The sequence below is a fragment of the Musa acuminata genome, chromosome BXJ2-3 (genome assembly GCF_036884655.1).
Source record: "Musa acuminata AAA Group cultivar baxijiao chromosome BXJ2-3, Cavendish_Baxijiao_AAA, whole genome shotgun sequence".
NCBI classification, from domain to species: domain Eukaryota; kingdom Viridiplantae; phylum Streptophyta; class Magnoliopsida; order Zingiberales; family Musaceae; genus Musa; species Musa acuminata.
The window spans coordinates 4,169,247-4,190,801 of record NC_088340.1 but is presented as its reverse complement, the minus strand read 5'-3'; the positions used below and the strand labels follow the sequence as shown (position 1 = coordinate 4,190,801).

General features: G+C 37.7%; 1 protein-coding gene across 2 annotated transcripts; it reads right to left on the bottom strand.

Annotated features, from left to right (window-relative positions):
- Positions 1 to 11,158: 11,158 nt before the first annotated feature.
- Positions 11,159 to 21,367, bottom strand: LOC103977430 (AT-rich interactive domain-containing protein 4). Of its 2 annotated transcripts, none has more exons than XM_065098413.1 (17): positions 20,574 to 21,367; positions 20,330 to 20,491; positions 19,947 to 20,143; positions 19,640 to 19,831; positions 17,540 to 17,593; positions 17,155 to 17,243; positions 16,724 to 17,015; positions 16,565 to 16,621; positions 15,844 to 15,875; positions 13,819 to 13,954; positions 13,567 to 13,740; positions 12,622 to 13,212; positions 12,403 to 12,540; positions 12,209 to 12,307; positions 11,942 to 12,042; positions 11,761 to 11,851; positions 11,159 to 11,574 (listed from the first exon to the last, which is right to left on the bottom strand). In XM_065098413.1, the coding sequence occupies exons 3-17, from the start codon at positions 20,088 to 20,090 to the stop codon at positions 11,449 to 11,451; spliced, it is 2,316 nt and encodes a 771-aa protein (XP_064954485.1). In that variant the 5' UTR covers positions 20,091 to 20,143; positions 20,330 to 20,491; positions 20,574 to 21,367; the 3' UTR covers positions 11,159 to 11,448. The 2 variants fall into 2 exon arrangements, with proteins under 2 accessions (XP_064954485.1, XP_064954486.1); XM_065098414.1 differs by having other exon boundaries at positions 20,330 to 20,468.
- Between the last annotated feature and the right edge of the window lie 188 nt (positions 21,368 to 21,555).

The window sequence follows — 21,555 nt, the reverse complement described above, 5'->3', positions numbered from 1 at the left end:
AACCTTCTCTTATAATTTTCTATTTAGAAGACTGATGAAACATTAAATTGATAAGCTTATCATTTTTACTAGATTATCAATGCTAATATTATTCTAATTGTAACTGCAGAATAAGTTTTTAAAAAGTCAAACAAGCTTTATGTTTTTGCAACGAGCCAATAATATACTCACTTAAGTCTAATTTCTTCTTTTCCGCAAATCTATCATCTTCCAAGTCTCATTCATCATTCATTACTTATGCTTATTCTTCTTTATGAGCTATAACTTCAAAACAATTAAATTTCAAAGCAAAACATGCAAAATCCTTATACTGGTATATCTACGAAAGATTATAACGTTTTCTTGGAGATATTTCAGTATCATTAAAATCACTTAAATTAAAAGATTCAGATGAGTATTAAGAATTAAGTAATATATTATGTGCCTTATAAACTTTTTCTCTTACAACTGTTAGAACGTTGATTGCTTTAAAGTTTCAAACTTCTTTATCATTAAAAATAATGTCATGACTTACGATCGATTTCTTAGTTTCAATGATTTAAAAAGCGGTGGGCACCAAAAGGCGTCATGGTCCAAAAATGCCCGAGGCGCTAGGCACTCACCCAAGCGCTCGCCCGAGCGAATTGAGACGCTAATAATTAATAATATTAAAATTAATAGTATTAAAATCAAAATAATAGTGTTATACTGTATATAGTTAACAGTATACTTTCGATTTCGAAAGAGGAGAAGCGAAAGAGAAGAGAAGAGAAGAGTAAAAGGAAAGACCGAGGGTGCTGAGAAAAGCGGGAGCGACAAGGTGAGCAACGACAGTGGCAGTGGCAGTGGTAGCAACGAGCAGTAGGAGCGACGAGCGACGACAGAGGCAGCGACAGCAGCGGGAGCGGGAGCGACGAGCGGTGACAGTGGTAGCGGCAACGATAAAAGTGAGCAGCGACAACGACAGCGAGAGCGGCGAGCGGCAATAGTGGCAACGGCAACAGCAGCAGCAACAAGCAGCAACAGCGGTGGCGAGCAGCGTGAACGGCGAGCAAGGTTACGGTTAGGGAAGTCGCACTAATATCGGTGCTTTAGTTGGTTCGATTGAACCAACTAAAGCATCGGAGACCCGAACCAGACCTAAACCGCTGGTTCGGTCGCTTGGTTTAACCCAGGCTCGGGCGAGCGCCTAGGCGACACGTCTTTGAAGCGCGCCGCTTGGAAATGAAGCGAGGTGCTCGGGTCTCACCTCACCTCACTTGAGCGCCTTTTTAAATCACTACTTAGTTGTACGATCGTAAAGTCTAAAACCTTTTCTTTCATTTCTATACCCCATAAATATATATTTAATATTTTTATCATCAAGTTTATTTTTGTTATAGAAACGTAAAAGTAAGCAATACAACCAAATGCGTTTAAGTGACTGTTTTCTATCCAACTATGATTTATAATATGTTTTTTCTTGTACTACTACCTTTGTAAGAATTTAGTTTAACAACTATGATATATTATTATACTCACAACTTTTTATCAAATCTCTTTAGCACTATTTTTTCTTTAAGCATATACTTTATAGTCTCAGCCACTTGGTTCTTCCACTCTATTATCCTATTTTACTGGAGGATATAGCTTGCAGTTAGTATCTTATGAATTCTTGCAATCTTGTAAAAAAAGAAAAATAATTTGAAAGTGAATTTGGCCCCCCTATCAATATCTAGAGTTTTAATAATATAACTAATATATTTTTTTTACATATGCTTTGAAAAATTTTAAAATAAAAAAGGCTTTAGTTTTTTCTTTCAAAAAATAAACCCATATTGTAATCGTATGTAAATAACAAAAAATATTTATTTTCACCATGTAAGATGATCTGCATAGGTCAGAAATATCTACATATATATGTTTCAATCGTTCTCTAGCTCAAGAATTTATGTGCTATTTTTTAAAAATATATTATTCATAAACAGTAATAATTTTAGATAAATCAACTATCATATTTTTTTGATTTAATAATTCTAGTCTACTAAAATTCAGATGATCATATTTTTTATGTCATAATGCCAATTCAACAAGAAGAATAGTAGAAAATGTATGCAAAGAGAAATAATAAAATAATATAAAAAAATATTTTATCTTTTTATCATTCTTATAGTTATTATCATTTTTTATTTTATATCATAAATTAATTTTTTTTCATCGTAAAAAATAACATAATATCATTTCCTTATCGGTTGTCGTATGCTAACGAGATTTTATTCTAAATTAGGAACAAACATCATATCATCAATATTAGATTTTATTCTAAATTAGGAACAAACATCATATCATCAATATTTTTTTATGGTCATAATAACTATTCATTTTCCTTCCACCTGAATCATACTATAATTTCTCATTTGTATGATAAATTCGATTGACCCATCAAATCTTTGAAACAAATTTTTGTCCCTTATCCACTATCTAAAAATTAAACAGATCTACAATATTCATCATCGGGTGTCATAAAAAATATTTATTTATTTTTTCACTATTATTTTTCTTCATAATAATTTGCTTGATTTTTATTCCAATAATATTTTTTAAGATGGCCATATTTTTTATGATGAGAGCATAGAAGAATATTTAGATTTTTATTTTTATACCATTAATCTTTTTAATATATATATATATTATAATAAAAATACTGATAAATTTTTTTATTATCTTTATTGGAATTCTTCTAACTCTTGTTTGATTAGCTTCGTCCTTTGCCTTGAGTGCTAGATGACATTTACCATTTTGACCTTTTTTAGATTTAGTTTTTGAATTTTTTATTACTTTTTATAATATACCTTCATGTGAAAAATACTTTCTAAAGTTTGATACAAGATCTATTTGCTTTTTATTCATTAACTAAAAGCAAACTTCATGTACTTATATCTTTTGCATTTTCTATAGCAATATAAATCCTATCAAATTTTGGAGATAAACTTCATAAAATTTTTTACTACTGTTTGATTTTTTAGGTTTTTATCATATGACTTTATTTGGTTCATAATATAAGTAACGTTTGAGAAAAAAATCTTTCATCATTTAGTTCATAATAGATGATAGATTCAGAATCTTTCATCATAATCCTTATGAAATAAATAAAAATATTACTTTAATAGTTTAAAAACAATAATTTCATCTTTGAAAAATAAGAAGAAGTTAATTAAAAACATTTACTTCAACGTTATCATTTTTTAATTTCTATTGGATCTATTGATCTCTTCTTTTCTTTTTTTAATCAATATACTCCTGATCTTTTTTAAATCATGCTCTAATACTATACTTATTGACTTTCTACAGAACTTGAGAAAGAAAAAGATGATAAAAAATATTTAAAAAAAATACTTTCAATCTATAGTATTTTGGACATATCCAAAAATATATATTTATAGTAATAAAAAAATAAATTATATTTTTTTAATAAGAAAGAAGTCATCCATAGTCTAATAAACCTCCTCATCCACACACTAAAAAATAAACCTTTCATTTTATTTATTTTTATTTTTATTTTTATTTTTATTTCTAACTATTTGAATTAATTTTATATAACTGAGTAGAGGAAGGTAGGGAAGCAAAGAACCAAAGGGATCAGAGGGCAGGTTGGGTGGCGGTGTCACTGTGGGACCCATGAGTTGTGGGCACCGAGCTCTAGCAAAACCAGGATACGGCAGCACGTCTCACCGAGCCATTGATGCAAGCGCAGCTATCTATCGATACGTGGAATGCTACTGTGCCTCACATCCAAAAGAGATTGGTCTTCGTCTTCTCTCTTCTTTTGTGTGATTTTTGGTGGTTTCTTTCCAGTCGATTGTTTGGCATCAGCTCAGTCGGAGACATATGTTGGGTCCAGCCCGGCTCGGACAAATTGGGCCTATTGAGCCCAAATCACTAATTAAGGTGAAGTAAGGCAAATTAGGGTATGCAGGGAAAAGGAAAACGCAGAGCAGCGTGCAGCGTATGTGCACAGTGAACAGTGACAACGTGCAGAGAGAAAAGAGGAGAGAGAAAGTAAGGTTTCTGAGTTTTTCTGCTTGACGATCGGTGGCCAAACGTTGTCAGTTTCGGCCCAAATTTTATGTAGAGAATCCTTGCAGCAAACTCTACAATCCTAACGGTGTTGATCTGCAGTTTACCCTCTCTAAGGTACTTTCCTGTGATATCCACTCTGTGAGACCTAGAATTCTCTTTGGAGGAGATCCACCTATGTGATGAAGATATGGTATTCTTGAGCCAAGATCTATGTTCTTGATGTTATTCTGATCCTCTAGTTATTCTAGAGAAGACCTACTGTAAACATGTTATCATCATTATTGATAGTGGAAGTTTGAGGTGGACTACGGTCCCGTGGTTTTTCCCACATTGGGTTTTCCACGTTAAAAAAGATTTGGTCTCACTGTGTGATTGATTTATTGCTCTATTGTTTATGCTGTGCTGATTGATATTAGCATTTGAATATCAAGTTGGTATTTTGATGAGGAACCTATTTTGATACACAAAGAGGGAAAAAATTATTCCGCATTAACAGGTTTCTTCCCAACAAGTGGTATCAGAGCATCAGGTTGTTTGGTGCTAGTTTTCTTGTGTGATTGAAATGGAGCAGTCAGATGGTATGATTAAATTGAACTCATCAAATTATTCCACTTGGAGGCGTCTGATGGAAGATTTGCTCTATTGCAAAGATTTGTATAAGCCTATCAAGGTTAAAGATAAACCTTCTATTATGGACGATGAAGAATGGAAAGTTCAACATAGAAAAGCTATTGCCTATATTAGAAGATGGATGGATATAAACTTGCATGAGCATATTTCAGATGAAACCAGAGCTGATGTTGTTTGGCAAAGGTTAGAAAATCTTTTTGCGAAAAAGACAGTGGGAAATAGAATTTCTCTCCTCAGAAGGCTTGTAAATTTGAAGTATAAAGATGGTGGTAACATTATTGAGCACATAAGCCTATTTCAGAGTCTTGCAAACAAGTTGGTTGCTATGAAAATGAATATAGATGATGAGATGCAGGGATTATTACTTCTCAGCTCTTTACCAGAAAGTTGGGAAACGTATGTGGTGACTATTTGTAACTCCACGCCAGAGGGGACTCTAACCATAGATATGGTTAAAGACAGTTTGCTAAATGAAGATGCAAGAAGGAAAGAACAGGGTGAATCTTCTTCTGGTGCATTTGTTACCGAAAAACAAGAAAGACGTGGAAGAAGTCATAACAGAAATCCATATGGTTATAGAGGAAGATCCAAGTCTAGAAGAGATATCAAATGTTTTCACTGTAACAGACTAGGTCACATGAAGAAAGAGTGTAGGTTTTGGAAGCGAGAACAAAATGAAATGAAGAAAAATGAAAAAGAGACCAATACAGTTGCTGCTGAAGGTAATATCACTATTGTCTGTGATGAAGGTTGTGTTAGCCTTGTAGCTCAGGACAGTAATTGGGTAATTGACTCTGGTGCTTCATTTCATGTTACTTCTCATGGTGATTTCTTTAGATCTTACACTGCTGGTGATTTTGGTAATGTCAGAATGGGAAACAATGGTACATCTAAGATTGTGGGTATTGGAGATATTTGCTTGGAGACCAGTATTGGGAGCAAATTGATACTCAAAGATGTAAGGCATGTTCCAGATATTCGTCTTAACTTGATATCTACAGGTAGACTTGATGATGAGGGCTTTGCACATTATTTTGGTGAAAGTAAATGGAAACTCACTAAAGGTTCTCTAATTGTGGCAAAAGGAAAGAAGATTAACTCTTTTTATGTCATGGAAGCTAAGCTACACAAAGGAGAGATTAATGCAATTCGAAAAGGTGAAAGTATAGATCTTTGGCATAAGAGGCTTGGACATATCAGCGAGAAGGGACTTCAAACTCTTGCTAGAAAGCAGTTCTTACCAGAGTTGCAAGGTACATCTCTTAAATCTTGTGATCATTGCTTAGTTGGAAAAACACATAGAGTTGCATTTCAGACATATCCATCATCTAGAAGATCTGATGTTATTGATTTAGTTCATACTGATGTTTGTACTATGCAAACTAGAACTCTTGGAGGTGCTCTTTATTTTGTTACTTTTATTGATGACCATTCTAGAAAAGTGTGGGCTTTTGCTTTGAAATCTAAAGACCAGGTACTCGATGCTTTCAAGGAGTTTCATGTCAATGTTGAAAGAGAAACTGGCAGAAAGCTAAAGTGTGTTCGATCAGATAATGGTGGCGAGTACAGGGGTCCTTTTGAGAATTATTGCAGGTTCCATGGTATCAGGCTTGAGAAAACAGTTCCTAAAACTCCTCAGCAGAACGGTGTGGCAGAAAGGATGAACAGAACCATTGAAGAAAGGATTAGGTGTATGCTTTCCCACGCCAAGTTACCAAAGTCATTTTGGGGGGAGGCTATGAGAACTACAGTTGACCTGATAAATCTTTCTCCATCAGTTCCTCTGCAAGGTGATGTTCCAGAGAGAGTATGGAGAGGAAAAGATATATCTTATAATCATTTGAGAGTCTTTGGGTGTAAAGCATTTGTTCATATTCCCAAAGATGAGAGGTCCAAGCTTGATAATAAGGCAAAAGCATGTATCTTCTTGGGATATGGTCATGAAGAGTTTGGGTACAGATTATGGGATCCAGTGAACAAGAAGATTATTAGAAGCAGAGATGTTGTGTTTCTTGAAGACCAATTGTTTGATGATGGTGATAATGTTGAGAAGCCAGAAACCTCTGTTTATATTCCTTGGAGTTTGGGTCCAGTTCCTTCACCTGTAGTTCATGATGATCATGGGGGAGATGAACAAGAAGATTGTGGTGAGAATACTAGTGATGATACACCTACAGTTGATGATGCTGAACCAACTGAACAGGCACCTCCACCACCAGTTGAGATTCCATTGAGAAGATCCACTAGAGAGCGACAACCCTCTACCAGATATCCTCCACATGAGTATGTTATGCTTACTGACGGGGGAGAGCCAGAAACTTACCAAGAAGCTATTCTACATGAGAATAAGAGTGAGTGGGTTAAAGCCATGCAAGAAGAGATGAGATCCTTACTTGAGAACCACACCTATGACTTGGTAAAGCTGCCGAAAGAGAAGAAAGCTCTCAAGAATAAGTGGGTTTATAAATTGAAGACTGAAAACAATAGCTCACAACAAAGATACAAGGCACGACTAGTTGTGAAAGGATTCAGTCAGAAGAAAGGTATTGACTTTGAAGAAATATTTTCTCCGGTTGTGAAAATGTCCTATATCCGAGTTGTTCTTGGTTTGGCTGCCCGCTTGAATTTAGAAGTTGAGCAACTTGATGTAAAAACAGCATTTCTTCATGGTGACTTAGAAGAAGAAATTTACATGGAGCAACCAGAAGGTTTCAAAGTCAAGGGAAAAGAAAATCTGGTATGTAAGCTTAGGAAAAGCTTATATGGACTCAAACAGGCACCTCGACAATGGTACAAGAAGTTTGATTCTTTTATGATGAGCCAAGGGTATGATAGAACCACATCTGATCATTGTGTGTTTATGAAGAAATTTTCAGATGATGATTTTATTATTTTACTGCTATATGTTGATGATATGTTGATTGTTGGCCATGATGTTGGAAAAATTGAAAAGCTTAAAAGAGAGCTAAGTAAGTCTTTTGCCATGAAAGACTTAGGATCGGTGAGACAAATACTTGGCATGAAGATTCTTCGTGATAGGAAGAAAAGGAAGATTTGGCTATCTCAGGAGACTTACATTGAAAAGGTTCTTGAAAGATTCAACATGAGTAAAGCCAAAGCAGTTTGTTCCCCACTTGTAGGTCATTTCAAGCTGAGTTCGAAACAATGTCCTACAAGTGAGAAAGAAAAAGAAGAAATATCCAGAGTGCCTTACTCATCTGCAGTAGGCAGTTTGATGTATGCTATGGTTTGTACTAGGCCAGATATAGCTCATGCAGTTGGAGTTATTAGCCGATTTCTCTCTAATCCTGGAAAGGAACATTGGGCAGCAGTGAAATGGATATTAAGATATCTAAGAGGTACTTCCAGGTTGTGTTTATGTTTTGGCAGTGATGAACCTGTGTTAGAAGGGTACACAGATGCAGACATGGCAGGTGATACTGATTCCAGGAAGTCCACTTCGGGATTCTTGATGACATTTGCAGGAGGAGCAGTCTCTTGGCAGTCTAAGTTACAGAAGTGTGTTGCTCTATCAACCACAGAAGCAGAATACATAGCAGTTACTGAAGCCTGTAAGGAAACTTTATGGATGAAAAAGTTTCTACAGGAATTGGGCTTGAAACAGGAAGTATATACTGTTTACTGTGACAGTCAGAGCGCCATTCACCTCTCCAAGAATTCAACATACCATTCTAGATCCAAGCATATTGATGTGAGATATCACTGGATTCGTGATGTGCTTGAGATGAAAGAATTACAGTTGGAAAAAGTGCATACCAATGAGAATGGTTCAGATATGTTGACAAAGTCTTTGCCTAAGGAGAAGCTTGAAGCATGTAGGCGAAGAGCGGGCTTGGTACAGCCCACCATATGAGCTGGAGGGGGAGAATTGTTGGGTCCAGCCCATATGTGGGCTTGGACAAATTGGGCCTATTGAGCCCAAATCACTAATTAAGGTGAAGTAAGGCAAATTAGGGTATGCAGGGAAAAGGAAAACGCAGAGCAGCGTGCAGCGTGCAGCGTGCAGCGTGCAGTGTATGTGCACAGTGAACATCGATGGCGTGCAGAGAGAAAAGAGGAGAGAGAAAGTAAGGTTTCTGAGTTTTTCTGCTTGACGATCGGTGGCCAAACGTTGTCAGTTTCGGCCCAAATTTTATGTGGAGAATCCTTGCAGCAAACTCTACAATCCTAACGGTGTTGATCTGCAGTTTACCCTCTCTAAGGTACTTTCCTGTGATATCCACTCTGTGAGACCTAGAATTCTTTTTGGAGGAGATCCACCTATGTGATGAAGATATGGTATTCTTGAGCCAAGATCTATGTTCTTGATGTTATTCTGATCCTCTAGTTATTCTAGAGAAGACCTACTGTAAACCTGTTATCATCATTATTGATAGTGGAAGTTTGAGGTGGACTACGGTCCCGTGGTTTTTCCCACATTGGATTTTCCACGTTAAAAAAGATTTGATCTCACTGTGTGATTGATTTATTGCTCTATTGTTTATGCTGTGCTGATTGATATTAGCATTTGAATATCAAGTTGGTATTTTGATGAGGAACCTATTTTGATACACAAAGAAGGAAAAAATTATTCAGCATTAACGGGTTTCTTCCCAACAACACATCTCCTTCCCTCATGATCAAGATCCAAATGCAAGCTAAACTCGGAAGCCAAGAAAGCTTTGTTCTGCTACTGCACTGATTTCTTTTTACCTCAAGATGCTGATTCCAAGGCAGTGAACCAGAGGAGGAGGACGATTCATGGCCACTTCCCTCCCAACTTGCTGATTCATGGCCACCCACTTGATACCTGGTGTCTTCACACTTGGAGGCAAAGAATATAGCCCTCTGACCATGGAATCACGAGCCTTCACCTGCAAACTTTGGGGATCCCAACTTGGCCCAAACTCCCACTTCGGGATGGGAAGACGGACCGCAATCATTTTTGCAGGCGTCAAAGCATACATACACCCCCTCCACCACAAGCTTAACCAGGGTCAAGTTACATCCAGGTGGGTCTCACTGGGAACACATCGCGGTAGTACAAGACTCCCATGGAAGGACGTGAGCATGTGGTCCTTTGCCCAGGTTCAGTGAATTCAACCTCGAAAGGATGATGACCATCACAAGGGTTGTGGACCATGTCACCTTCACTGTCAATTTAGTATTGCTGAAGAAGACACAGCTCCTCAGTTTAGGTTGATTTCCTGAAGCGTGGCTAATTTGCCCACACAAACAGTGATTTAGACTGTAACCTTTGGTGGATGCACGAGAACGCCAAGATGGGAAACTCGTGCGTCTACCATGACATTGTTGATGTAGGTGGTCCATGGATCATCTCTGCAAGATAATGTTCTCGTAGCGAAGTAAGTATGACAGTAAGATTGTGATACCCTTCCTACCAACAACAAGTTGCAGGAGGTGACAATGGCTCAACCACCGGGAAGGCCATTTGCAGCACTGGTTGCACCATCAGAATCATCACAGACAGACTTGATGCCATCACTGAAAGAGCATAAGATCGTATAGAAAGCTTTAACTTCCTAGTGCAGACAAGAGTACTGGAGGTCATCATCTAAAACATCTTCTTGTCTTCCCCGACAACAAATTAAAGAGAAGCACACCTACCTGGTAGCCAAAAACACAGTAAAATGCAGCTTAAACAAATCGAGGTTATCAAAAGACATGAACTATGCATATGTCTAAGAAGAAAAAGCAGTCATATAAGGGGGAAGCAAGCTGTGTAAGGATTGATAGCAGCTGGGAGCATAGAGATGATATGTAGGAGCAACTTAATTTGTTTGATGCAAACATGAAAATCCTATTTCACCGTGATCTTGATCCGCCAAAACAGAAGCACAGATTCAGTCAGTGTACTCCTTTTCTTACATCACTTGTTTCAGTCAGTTGCTCTTTCCCTTGTTATACTGATACTGCAAAGAAGAACAGTCCGATCATTGCGTAGATGATTGGAGAGGTGGTGAAGCTACTCGCGAGAGTGAGTAAACTACATTTACCATTGAAATCGACTGGAAACCTACCATCATCAAGCATGATTCTTGAGAGTGAGCAAACTACATTTACCACTGAATCGGAGATGGACACATGCATTTTCTGACATGAGGGTGAGAGTTGGCACAAAGGTACAACTATTTCTTGGTGACTTGGGTGATAAATGTTTGACTTGGTTCTCTTGGACATACATGATTAAGATAATGACTACCTGACGATTTCTGTTCAGGTAAAATCTGAAGCTAGACAAGCTGAAAAGAAGTTCCTCATAATGTTACCCATCGTGATCCACTTCCCCAGCAACACTCAAGTCAAAGCCAAAGTCAGGAAAAGCTATCCACCAACACTTCGATCGCCCGACGCTAGAAAGTTGGATTGCAAGTGTCTCCCACCTTACAACTGTCTCCCACCTTACAACGATGGACGAAATCCAGGGACAAAAATATAACAATCATCAGTAAATGGCAAAGCTCAAGAGTTCCCAATAAGGATTTACTGCATCAACTCAGGTTAAAAAAATATTATCATTCTTCCTTTCCAGGCTATTCTTCATTGATTCCTAGTGGGGATTGTGGGGATACAAGTGCTGATACCATGGTAAAAATGGGAACCTTCATTTCATATTCGTGTGTAGCCGTATGTATATGGGGATTTGGCCTTTGATCTAAGCATCAATGGAACAACTCCGGAATAATACAATTGAGCCCTACCGGCGCAGCCACTCCTCTCTGATTTAGGAGACAAAGAAAAGAAACAAAAGTGGAAGAATTACAGATGGCGCGAAACGTTGGACGTATTCGAGAATCCATTAGCCATTTTCTGTGACTTCTTCTTGTAGCTCGTTAGGCTACAGTGCGGGCAAATGTACTCCAATCCATCTGTCTTTGCATAGTCCTGTCACCAAACCAAAACATGTCAAAGTGATACACTTTTAGTGTGTGTATGTGTTGAGGGGGATAAAATTTCCAGAGCATAAGTTTGAAACAAAATTATTCATTCGACAAATTTAGAGATGCTTGACATTGTGATATGAACACAATATGTGAAACTTATAGCAATGAAACCAATGGGATTACAAACCTTAAAAGTGCCTAAGCCCGGTCGTCTATCACAGCCAAAGTGGGCCCATTCACCACACAAGCCACAGTTCACCCAATCGCCGGGAGCACTACTGTTAAATTATTAGAGACCACCAGAGTCAGTGTTGGCTTTTGAGACGAGAAAAGAAACAACTGAGAATAACTGGAACAGTGTCTAATACCTGTGACACAAGAGGCAACACTCCCCGTCCACATCATCATGTGCTAATTCATACTCCAACAGGTATGTTTCATAATGCCTTTTGAGAGTATTTCCAACACCCTATAAACAATGTAGAGTAAAAATAACGATCAAAGCATTCAAAGGTTAAACAACTTGCAAAAGCAACATTATAAAATAGATAAAAAGCAAGAAACTCGTCAATTTTCTGCCTTAAAAAGGATATAGCTTCTCATTTAATATCCTAGATACAGAAGTAGAAACTTACAGTCATTCTGTTGGTTGCAGTATGGTTGCGCATTTTTGAGAAGACCTGTCCCTTCCAGTTTATGCCATTTCCCACATAAAAACCACCCCTTGAGACCACCTGGCATGAGTGATACTAGTGGCATCAAAATTGCAGAGGTATGATGCAGGATAAACGTAAGCATTGATATAAGGAAAATGGAAAGAAGGCTAAACCTCTCTGTATAAGTTGTATAGGTCCAGCCGCTTCGCATTGAGTATGGCATCTGGAAATTCTTGTATCCCTCCTTGGGGAACAAGTCGACTGTGGCCCCTAAGGATTAAAAATTGCATGACATCCTTCAAAAATTCCTCCTACAGGCAAAAGGAAGAGAATGTTAAACCGATTATATACCGGAGCTTCCTACTCATGTTAATAGGTTTCAAGAAACATACTTCTGAACAAACTTGAATTGATGGACGGTTACATTCATGCTTCTTCAATGGAAGAGGATTTAATGGAATAATCTGCTGAGCACGGAGCGAGCCTGATGTGGATTTTCTTTGAATTGCAGGGGCACGTGGCAATGAATTATGCTTCACATGGGGTGTTTGAGACACGTTATTCTGAACTTGACTTCCATCATTAACATCAGCTGGAGGCACTCCAAAAAAGGGCAACAGTTTGTGTTTCCGAGGATGAGGAATTGGCCTCATTGCAGCGATATTTGATCTCTGCCTATTCTTCACACTAAGCTCAGCAGATTTACAAGCCATTCCATGTTCAACAAATACATAGTCAGATGCAATCGGTCTCGATTCGAGGCCTGACATGGACCTTCCTTTGATAAGAGAAGATGACCATGTCGGCAGACAAGAGACGACAGTTTCTTCACTAACAAAGTCCTTAACCTGCCTTCTACAAAAGAAAAGAAGGCGATCTGCATCTTCTTTCTCAAAAGAAGCAACTGTAGTTCCCCGAATACTTGCAATGCCAAGAGTCACCAAACTACGATAAGTAACTTCAGGTGCCAGATGCTTCAGAACCTGCACCCAATAGAAAAGCAGACATGCAAATTACCATTTGGTTAAAGGAAACATGTTATAAAATGGAATAGCAAATATTTCATTTGCAACAGTCAAACAGGTATTTAGGTGGCGAAGCAGACTGCAACTTCGCATTTTGCTAATCACAAAAGATTAAATCAAGATCAAGGCCACATCAATAACTTAACAATAATAAAAAAACAGCAATAGAGAAAGCACTGAAGTCGCTCAAAAAAAAAATATTGGCTGTTGGTTCAGATCACATATGCTTAATAAAATACTAGAGATGGAGTATGGATGTCTCAAGTAGGAAATATTGTGAATGAGTAAGAATCTAGGGTATAGGAAGAAAACCTGTGCAGCCCAAGTTGGCATTCTCATGCAAACTTCAAACACAGGTGCCCCACAAGCTATGGAAACCGAATTCAGAAGATTAAGCCATGATGACTTCTTGTCATCACTATTTGGGACAGCATGGACAAGCTGGGTCTTCTCAATAAGAGCGCTCTTGATGTGGCTCTCCAATAGCTGCATATCAAGACCAATTAACTCAAGAAACAAGAAGATTAGAATCTTTACGTAAAGTGATAAAAAGTTGACTCCTACCTGATCATCAAAACAAGTTTGTGCACTACCAGACACCAACAGCGAGATATGAGCAGAACTGCAAGTTGTGATATCACAACGCATTGTTACAACACCACGAGAAAAGTTTCCAGCTTGAAGAGGTGGCGGTGCTGCACTGTAGGAAATTTTAATCCAACTGTCAGCTCACTCAGATAAATTAAAGCATAAAGAACATCATATAACTTGTAACTCATTAGGCCAACAACAGAAAGAAATGTTCTAAAATAAGCAAGAATCTCATTCTGCCAGATAATCTGGATGTGAAACATTCAAGTGTCTAAGTGCATGTAGACAGATCATCCAAACTCTGGTTTAGTTGAACATATGAATCAGTTCACTGGTGGGTCGTTGAATAAAGGAATCAGCTTATCTACATCTGTGTGCATGTTGTGACAGTGACAATAAACAGCAATTTTGATATAAATTTCAAGACAGTACTATACAACAACAAAACCGTAAGTCTCAACTATTTGGGATCAAGACAGAACTATCTGCTAGCTAATTACTTGTGAATATTACAATTACTAAGAACCTGGAGAAGATATTTACAGTTCGATCAAACCATCACTCTATTTTAAAGACAGTTGACAAGCACATTTAATCAAAACTATACCTCAGGATATGAACTTATCACACAAAATGCAATTAAGGTAGATAAATGCTAGCAATCTGATGGCACAAGCTGATTATCCATCTCATTATATCTGCAGTTATATTATCTCAGTTTGCACGACATGTCTCTCAGCCAATCTACAGGTAGTCATTATGCAGTTCATATGGGTATTGTCACGAGAATGTTTTGGTCATGTGACAATCCACATTATGCTCTGATTTGCAACGAATGGCTAAGACTAGATTCAAGTAAAAATCAGACATTCTTTTGTGTTGGTTCTTTGTCAAGACAGATGCTTAAGAAATCTTTGTATCAGATAATCCCACACACATCTCTCTTAAAATAGTACTAAAAGAGCTAGAAAGTTTTCCACTATTTGGATGTGCTGAAACAACTTTGCCTCTTACATTGCTAGTAGACACTATGCATAATAAGTGGGAAAAGTACAGGCATCACTCTGTAAAAGCTCTGAATTCAGAAAGTACAGTGACTTGGATTTGTCATGCAAACATTTGGCGAGAGATACCATGCATTTGAAGATAGTTGACTAAAAGCCTTCTATCTACTATTAAGTAATTAGTCTGTCAGTGATTGTTGCAATGACCATTTTTTTAGGCTGTCAGTGATTGTTGCAATGATCATATTTGCAAATGGCTAAATTAAAATATGCGAGTGGAAGCACAGATTGTAAGTGCCATTAACACAAGTTGCATTATGTTTTCCTCTCTCATACACAATAATATGCTCACAGGTAAAAGGTATGCAATGAAAAGAAATTAGTCCATATCTAATATGTAAATGCATACATATAAATTTAGCAACACACCACAATACTCAATTAATGTTAGTACTCATCTATTGATCCCATATTAGCTTCGGATAGAGTCATAGTACAATCTCAAGTAGCAAATGAAAGAAATTTATGGCCAGCCAAAAGACCAGGTCCAGAGAAAAACATGTGTATCGACAAATCATGAACTGTCAGAGACCACCACAGTTGATTATGACGGTGCTAAAATCTCATCATGTCAATATCAACAAAACATGGACAAAATGAAACAAGTCAACCAAGTTCCCCATTCTTAATAAACTTCATAAGCAACTGCAAGAACAGTAAGATGGGAATAACCAAACATGTATGATTTTAGGAATACATTAGAATGGCAATTCTTATCAAAATTTGTCAGTGATAACCTTGCTTCACTGTTGAAAACTTATAGTAGTACAACTTATATAACAGCATTTAGAAAGCATGGACAATGAACAAGAATTGACTGCAACAATTGAACAATTATACTGGAGAAATTGGGGAAAACCAACACAAGTCATGATTCATAAAGTGGAAATTTTTCTAGACGACTGACCATGGCAATAGGCAGAAACAAGTATACCTGACACGGTTCTGAAGTTTACTCCCACGAATCTGTATAATTAGCAAAGATGTCAGGATAGTATTATAAATAAGCTATCATACAAGAAAATTGTAACAGAATATAAATCTCAAACTCCAGGGTCCATGGTACTGCTTGTATCCCATGTCTCCCAAATCACATAGATTTTGCTGTGAGTTCAACTGCTGGTCCAACAAAAGGCCCAATCAGGACCCAACCATAGCCTAGAGAGAAAAGAAGATTTTCCCAATGTATGCATGCCCCTAGAAAGTACATAACGTTTTCCCAAAATATCCATAGAAGGATTTTTGGATGAGTGACAAGTGAAAAACACAAGATGGAAGCTAATGGATAAAAAGTTAGAGAAAGGCAAAGAATTGGCATATACTCTAGTCAATCCCTATCCAACATAGAAAACCATTGACCTAGTGTTTAGCCTTACTAATAGCTTTTTAGCATCTGTTCAAGTTAACATCATCCAAAATTCTCATGATCCTTACAAAGAAACTTACATTTGATGCTAACAAGAAGCCTCGTGGCAGGAAGAGAATAGTGGCTAATTTCAGCAAGTTGTAGATGAGAACCAACTCTATCATTTTAAAGTGTCATTATTGTAAATTAAAGACTTTGAAATAACCAATAATCAACAAAATGCTTGTTCAAGCAATTAGCGCTCAGATTCACAGTCTGTCTAGTGAGTTGTGACAATGATAGAACTTACTTCAATATTCAGCAGTGCATTTAAACCATCTTCCAAGGAGCTCAACAAACAAGCATCCTGGAAAATGAGAAAATATACCAATGAGATAAATCCCATATTTCTACAACAAAGTATAATATATAGAATCAGCTACACATGAATAAAAGCCCATACACTCACCAGAGTGCATGGCAGTCCACATACTAGAAATCTCAAGTCCATATCCTCATCAAAAATTGTCACGGAGGCAAGGGATCCATTCCCTTCGTCGGTTTCTTCTTCTCCGTCTTCAGCCAAATCCTTCTCAGGTAAAGGGATATTGATCTTTGGTGCATCTCCTAGTAGATGAGGCTCAATCTTACTTCTGAGCTTTTGGTTGCTGCTATCTGACAAAACCTGGTTGTTCCGTAGACAGTAAAGCCTAAATGATGCATGTGCAAGCTGAAAAGCATCCCATGTGTGGCTGCATGAGCTGCACCATAAGCAGCAAAACATTCAGACAATGAAATTTCATATGACAAAGTAAAAATAAGCTGCAGCCCACCACAAGCAGCAAAATTTTCAATCAGTGAAATTTCATATGATAAGAGTAAGAGCCACAAAAATGGTACCTCTGTACAACTGATAGCAATGCATGACGAAAGTAGGAAGCTGCATAAGATGAAAAGGCACTCTTCCAGTATATTACATATCGAACCCCCTACAAAAACAAATGAGGCTCATCTAAAGGTATTATACTGCGAAAGGAAGATGGAACCATTCCAAAAATTAGCAGAAGCTTCAAATTCATTAATAGGTAAAATTTTAACTAAATGCAGAAACTTAAATAAAAATAAACAGCAAAAAACTATCATAGGACTTGTGGAATAGAAAAGACCCAATTGTCGAGCATCAATACCATCAAAGAAAATCTAGATATCAAGAGTAAGCAAGATATGCACCTATGTATTGAGGCAAAAAGAAGTAGAAAATCTAACATACATTCCAGAACACTACCTTAGAGTGAAAAGCTTGCGCAATCTTTTCACCACTTGGAATCTCCAAGTAAACCTGCAATAATGTTTCAGATGAAAAGCTGTCATAAACAATCAGAAAGTACCAATTTAAAAAAGAAAGAACATGCTACTGAAAAAATATGCTAGCATACGTGAATAATCATATAATACTGAGAATCCTAACAGTGGAACAAACTAAAGAAAAACCAGAACAAAGCAACTGTCAACAGAAACATGAATGAATAAGGAAATGCATAGGGAGAAAGAACATTCCCACAAACAGAAATGACAAATAACAATTGCAACCTAATTTGCTATGCAGCAGGATGGATACATTGCATAGATTACCTACTAAGAATTACACCCAGCATATTAAAATTCTGTGAACACAAAGGAACATGCAAGAAATAATCTCAGAGAACAAATTAAATTAACAATACAAGAGAAACTTCCTCACATAATTTGCATGACCAACTGATCTCAATTATAGATCAGGCCAATGCAGGTATAATATCAACCAAGTCCAATCTCATAACCAACTTTCGATCAACCCAGTGAATCAAATCTAATTTCCATTTGATTTTCAGCCAATCCGGATGCATTATTTATGGATCCTAATCATTTTCAGTAATTTCAACAGGAAAAGGAAAATAGTCCCAAGATCTGATTCATGCCAATCAAACCCATTGCAGTCCTAAAATTCTTTGATCGATCCTTTACAACTTAAAATCATGAAAGCAACTTCTTTGCTTCCAAAGTTAAGGCTGCATATATTCACCCTCCGACAAAGGTGTGAGCTTTCTGTACTAAAGCCGTTCTTGTAGATTGAATGATCTTACAGTAACTGGACATTCAAGTCTTAAATAAGAATAGGAATTTCTAAAGCCAAAGCCTCAACCATCAATATATTTATATAATTGTTCTTCTACATTGGGCCTAAATTACTGACACTTACTATCAAAAGGTGGCAATTTATGCAGAAGTGAGAAATAGAGAACCAACAAAGACCAATGACCCAGAAACTTGAACAAATCAGTGGAACTAAAGATAATATAAACATGATCCTCATGTCAAAATGGCGTAACGGAGTAACGAGCTTATTTCTGAGATTTCCATGTTCCATCTCAGGTTATGCAGGAATCTAAATGACAGAAATATAACATGAAAAAGAAACTGGATTTGCCAATAAAGAAGTTCTGAGCATCAAGAAGCATCACACACACCTCGTGCACTTAAGCGATGGTGTAATGCTTGCCATGGGCAGTAATAAGTATCTAATTTTATCACTCATGGTTATGATCTCCCAACCTTCTTTCTATTTCTCGAGAATGGTTCTAGAACAACTCTTAAACATTCTTTTATGTAAAAGCAAAAAGCAAAACCGTTAGCTAAAAATTCAGGAAACTAAGATAAATTATAGTCTTTTTAAAATGTAGCAGCTGACAGGTATACTAAAACTAGTCACCTGAAACCACATATAACAAGATGGATAGGGCATAAAACACTTGATGATTACTACGATGTTATTACGCTAGAACATGATCATAATAGTTTGAAGAAGCAAATGTGAGAAAAAAATTTGTATCATCCAACCTAATCATAAACATTTTCAAAAACAGTGAACTATAGATTTGCATGTAATAATCCCCAAAAATATCTACAGGCAACAACAGGCTTTAGCACAAGTCCAATATAAGCAGATGCAAAGACATAATAGTACAACTTCTGACATCACCAGAATAACGAGAAATATTATATTGGCCGATAACCAGTAGCAAAGAAATGGTCCTACGGGAAATACATATAATTATAAAATTACAACTACGACAAACAGACATAAGTCAATAAACAGTACACAGCAGGAACTCATGCTGAAATATGTCTACTACAAACCTAAAGAACAGTTACCCTGTCAACCAGGTAGATATTGAATAATAAGGAATAGATATCATTAAACAGAGAATCAGACAATTCACACACCCAGGCAAGAAAAAAGATACATGAAAACACCAAAATAGAATAGATATCAATAAACAGAGAATCAGACAATTCACACACCAAGGCAAGAAAAAAGATACATGAAAACACCAAAATAGCTTACGATGGTCGGTAATGGAGGACTAATAAATGAAGTAAGCATCTCAGAATCAGACACATCAACTCCTCCCCAGACTAGCGAGCCAATTTGCTCTTCATTTTCGAGTTGTTCCCCTTGAAAGTACAGAATATTGGGCTGAACTAATTTCTGAGCTTCACTAAATCTATCAACTGTAGGATTAATGAGTGTCTGGACCTGCATTCAAAGAGAAAAATAACAATTTTTTTAACCAGCAATCCATACCTAAAACCAGAACCCCCCAAACTTTGTGGAAAACAAATGGAACGAAGACGTGAGAAGAACTAGTAACCTCTAATCGCCCAGATGACACGAGTTCGGGAAAGGGATACTGAGGCCGATTCTTCGCATCCCCCCTTCGTCTATCTGCAAATTGCCCGCACAGCACAGCCAGGAGGATACAGTTCTCTCTCCCGTAACCTTGAGGTTGTGACATCGTTCGCACCTCAAACTAACAAATCTTCCATCTTTTTCCCCAATACTGTAACCCTAAATCCACCAAAAAGAACCCTCAAGATTAAATCAGAAGTGAAAAATCAAAGGAACCAAACAACCCGACACAAATCCATCAAGAACTGAAAAAAATCCGTCAAATCCAACACCAGACGGTTCGAGAAAAACAAATCCCTCGATGAGAACCTAAATCATCTTTCGGGTAGGAAGGAGAAAGCTTACCGAATTCCGGAAATATGAAGGAATCGACGACCTTTCCGACAAGGAACGCCTCCGGAGCTCGCGAACAACCCAGAAAAAAGAGGAGGATAGGAGGAAGAGTAAAGTACCGACGAGGGGTAAACCAAACCCTAATGCACCGCTATGGCAAAAAAAATCCGAACTCTATAAATAAAAATAAATTAGGACTTATACTACTTTCTCATAGGCAAAGGGGGTACGACGACAACTATTTGTATTCCCTCACCTCAAATCTTAATCACAACTCACCACAACCCCAATCGACCACAAAACACGAGCCCATCCGCCGTAAAAATCCCGCCTTTCGTGCCCATCAGGCTCTGACAAGCCGAGTCAAAACACAAGCAAAACAAAAAAGGTGGGCGATTCGAAGAGAGAGAAAGAGGGAGAGGCGAGAGATTGGGAAACTATAAACAAACAATTAAAAGATCGCCACAGGCACCAACTTAATAATAATCCTCAGAATCTCATTGCCAGAACTGGAAAAAGGGGGAAACCGTAAAAGGGGCAAACGAGTGAATTCGGACGCCAGGAAGCGATAAATTCCACAACAGAGACCAGAAGAATCGCGAGTGCTCGATTGGAATCCGTAGAACCAACCGACACGATGATATCAACATCCGAAGGCGTCAAAAATAATTACTTTTGGGCTCCGCGGCTGTACCATCGGCAGAGCAATATAATTAGTAGGAAATTAAAAGAGAGACAAGGCGGGATTTTGAAGGGCGAGGAGGATGGGAGACGGACGCAGACACCGAGAGAGGGTTTGGGATTGGGATCGGGATCCGAGTGTGGGGTTTCTTTTGCGCTTCTTTTTCTTGCTTTTGGTGCTTTGGTGGATGCGATTCATGACGACTAATAACATCGACCTGCCGGTGTCTGCCGCTTAGGCTGCACGAAGACCGATCTTTGTCGCTCTCCGCGGTCGATCCATCGATCGATTTCGCGACCCGGATCGAACGCGCGGTGTGGGGTTTATGGGCCGCGCCCGCGGGTGCGGAGATCGCGGCAAAAGTTGTTCTCGTCGAGGCGAGCTGCCTCTCTTCTGGGCTTGGGTCTACGGAGATTGAAACGCACGTGCCAAGACACCATCCCTCACGTGTCTTATATATATATACATATATAAGATTTAGAATATGTTCGATAAAAATCTTTTGAATGTTTAAGTTAGCATAAGATATATATATATATATAGTGGGCCAAGTGAG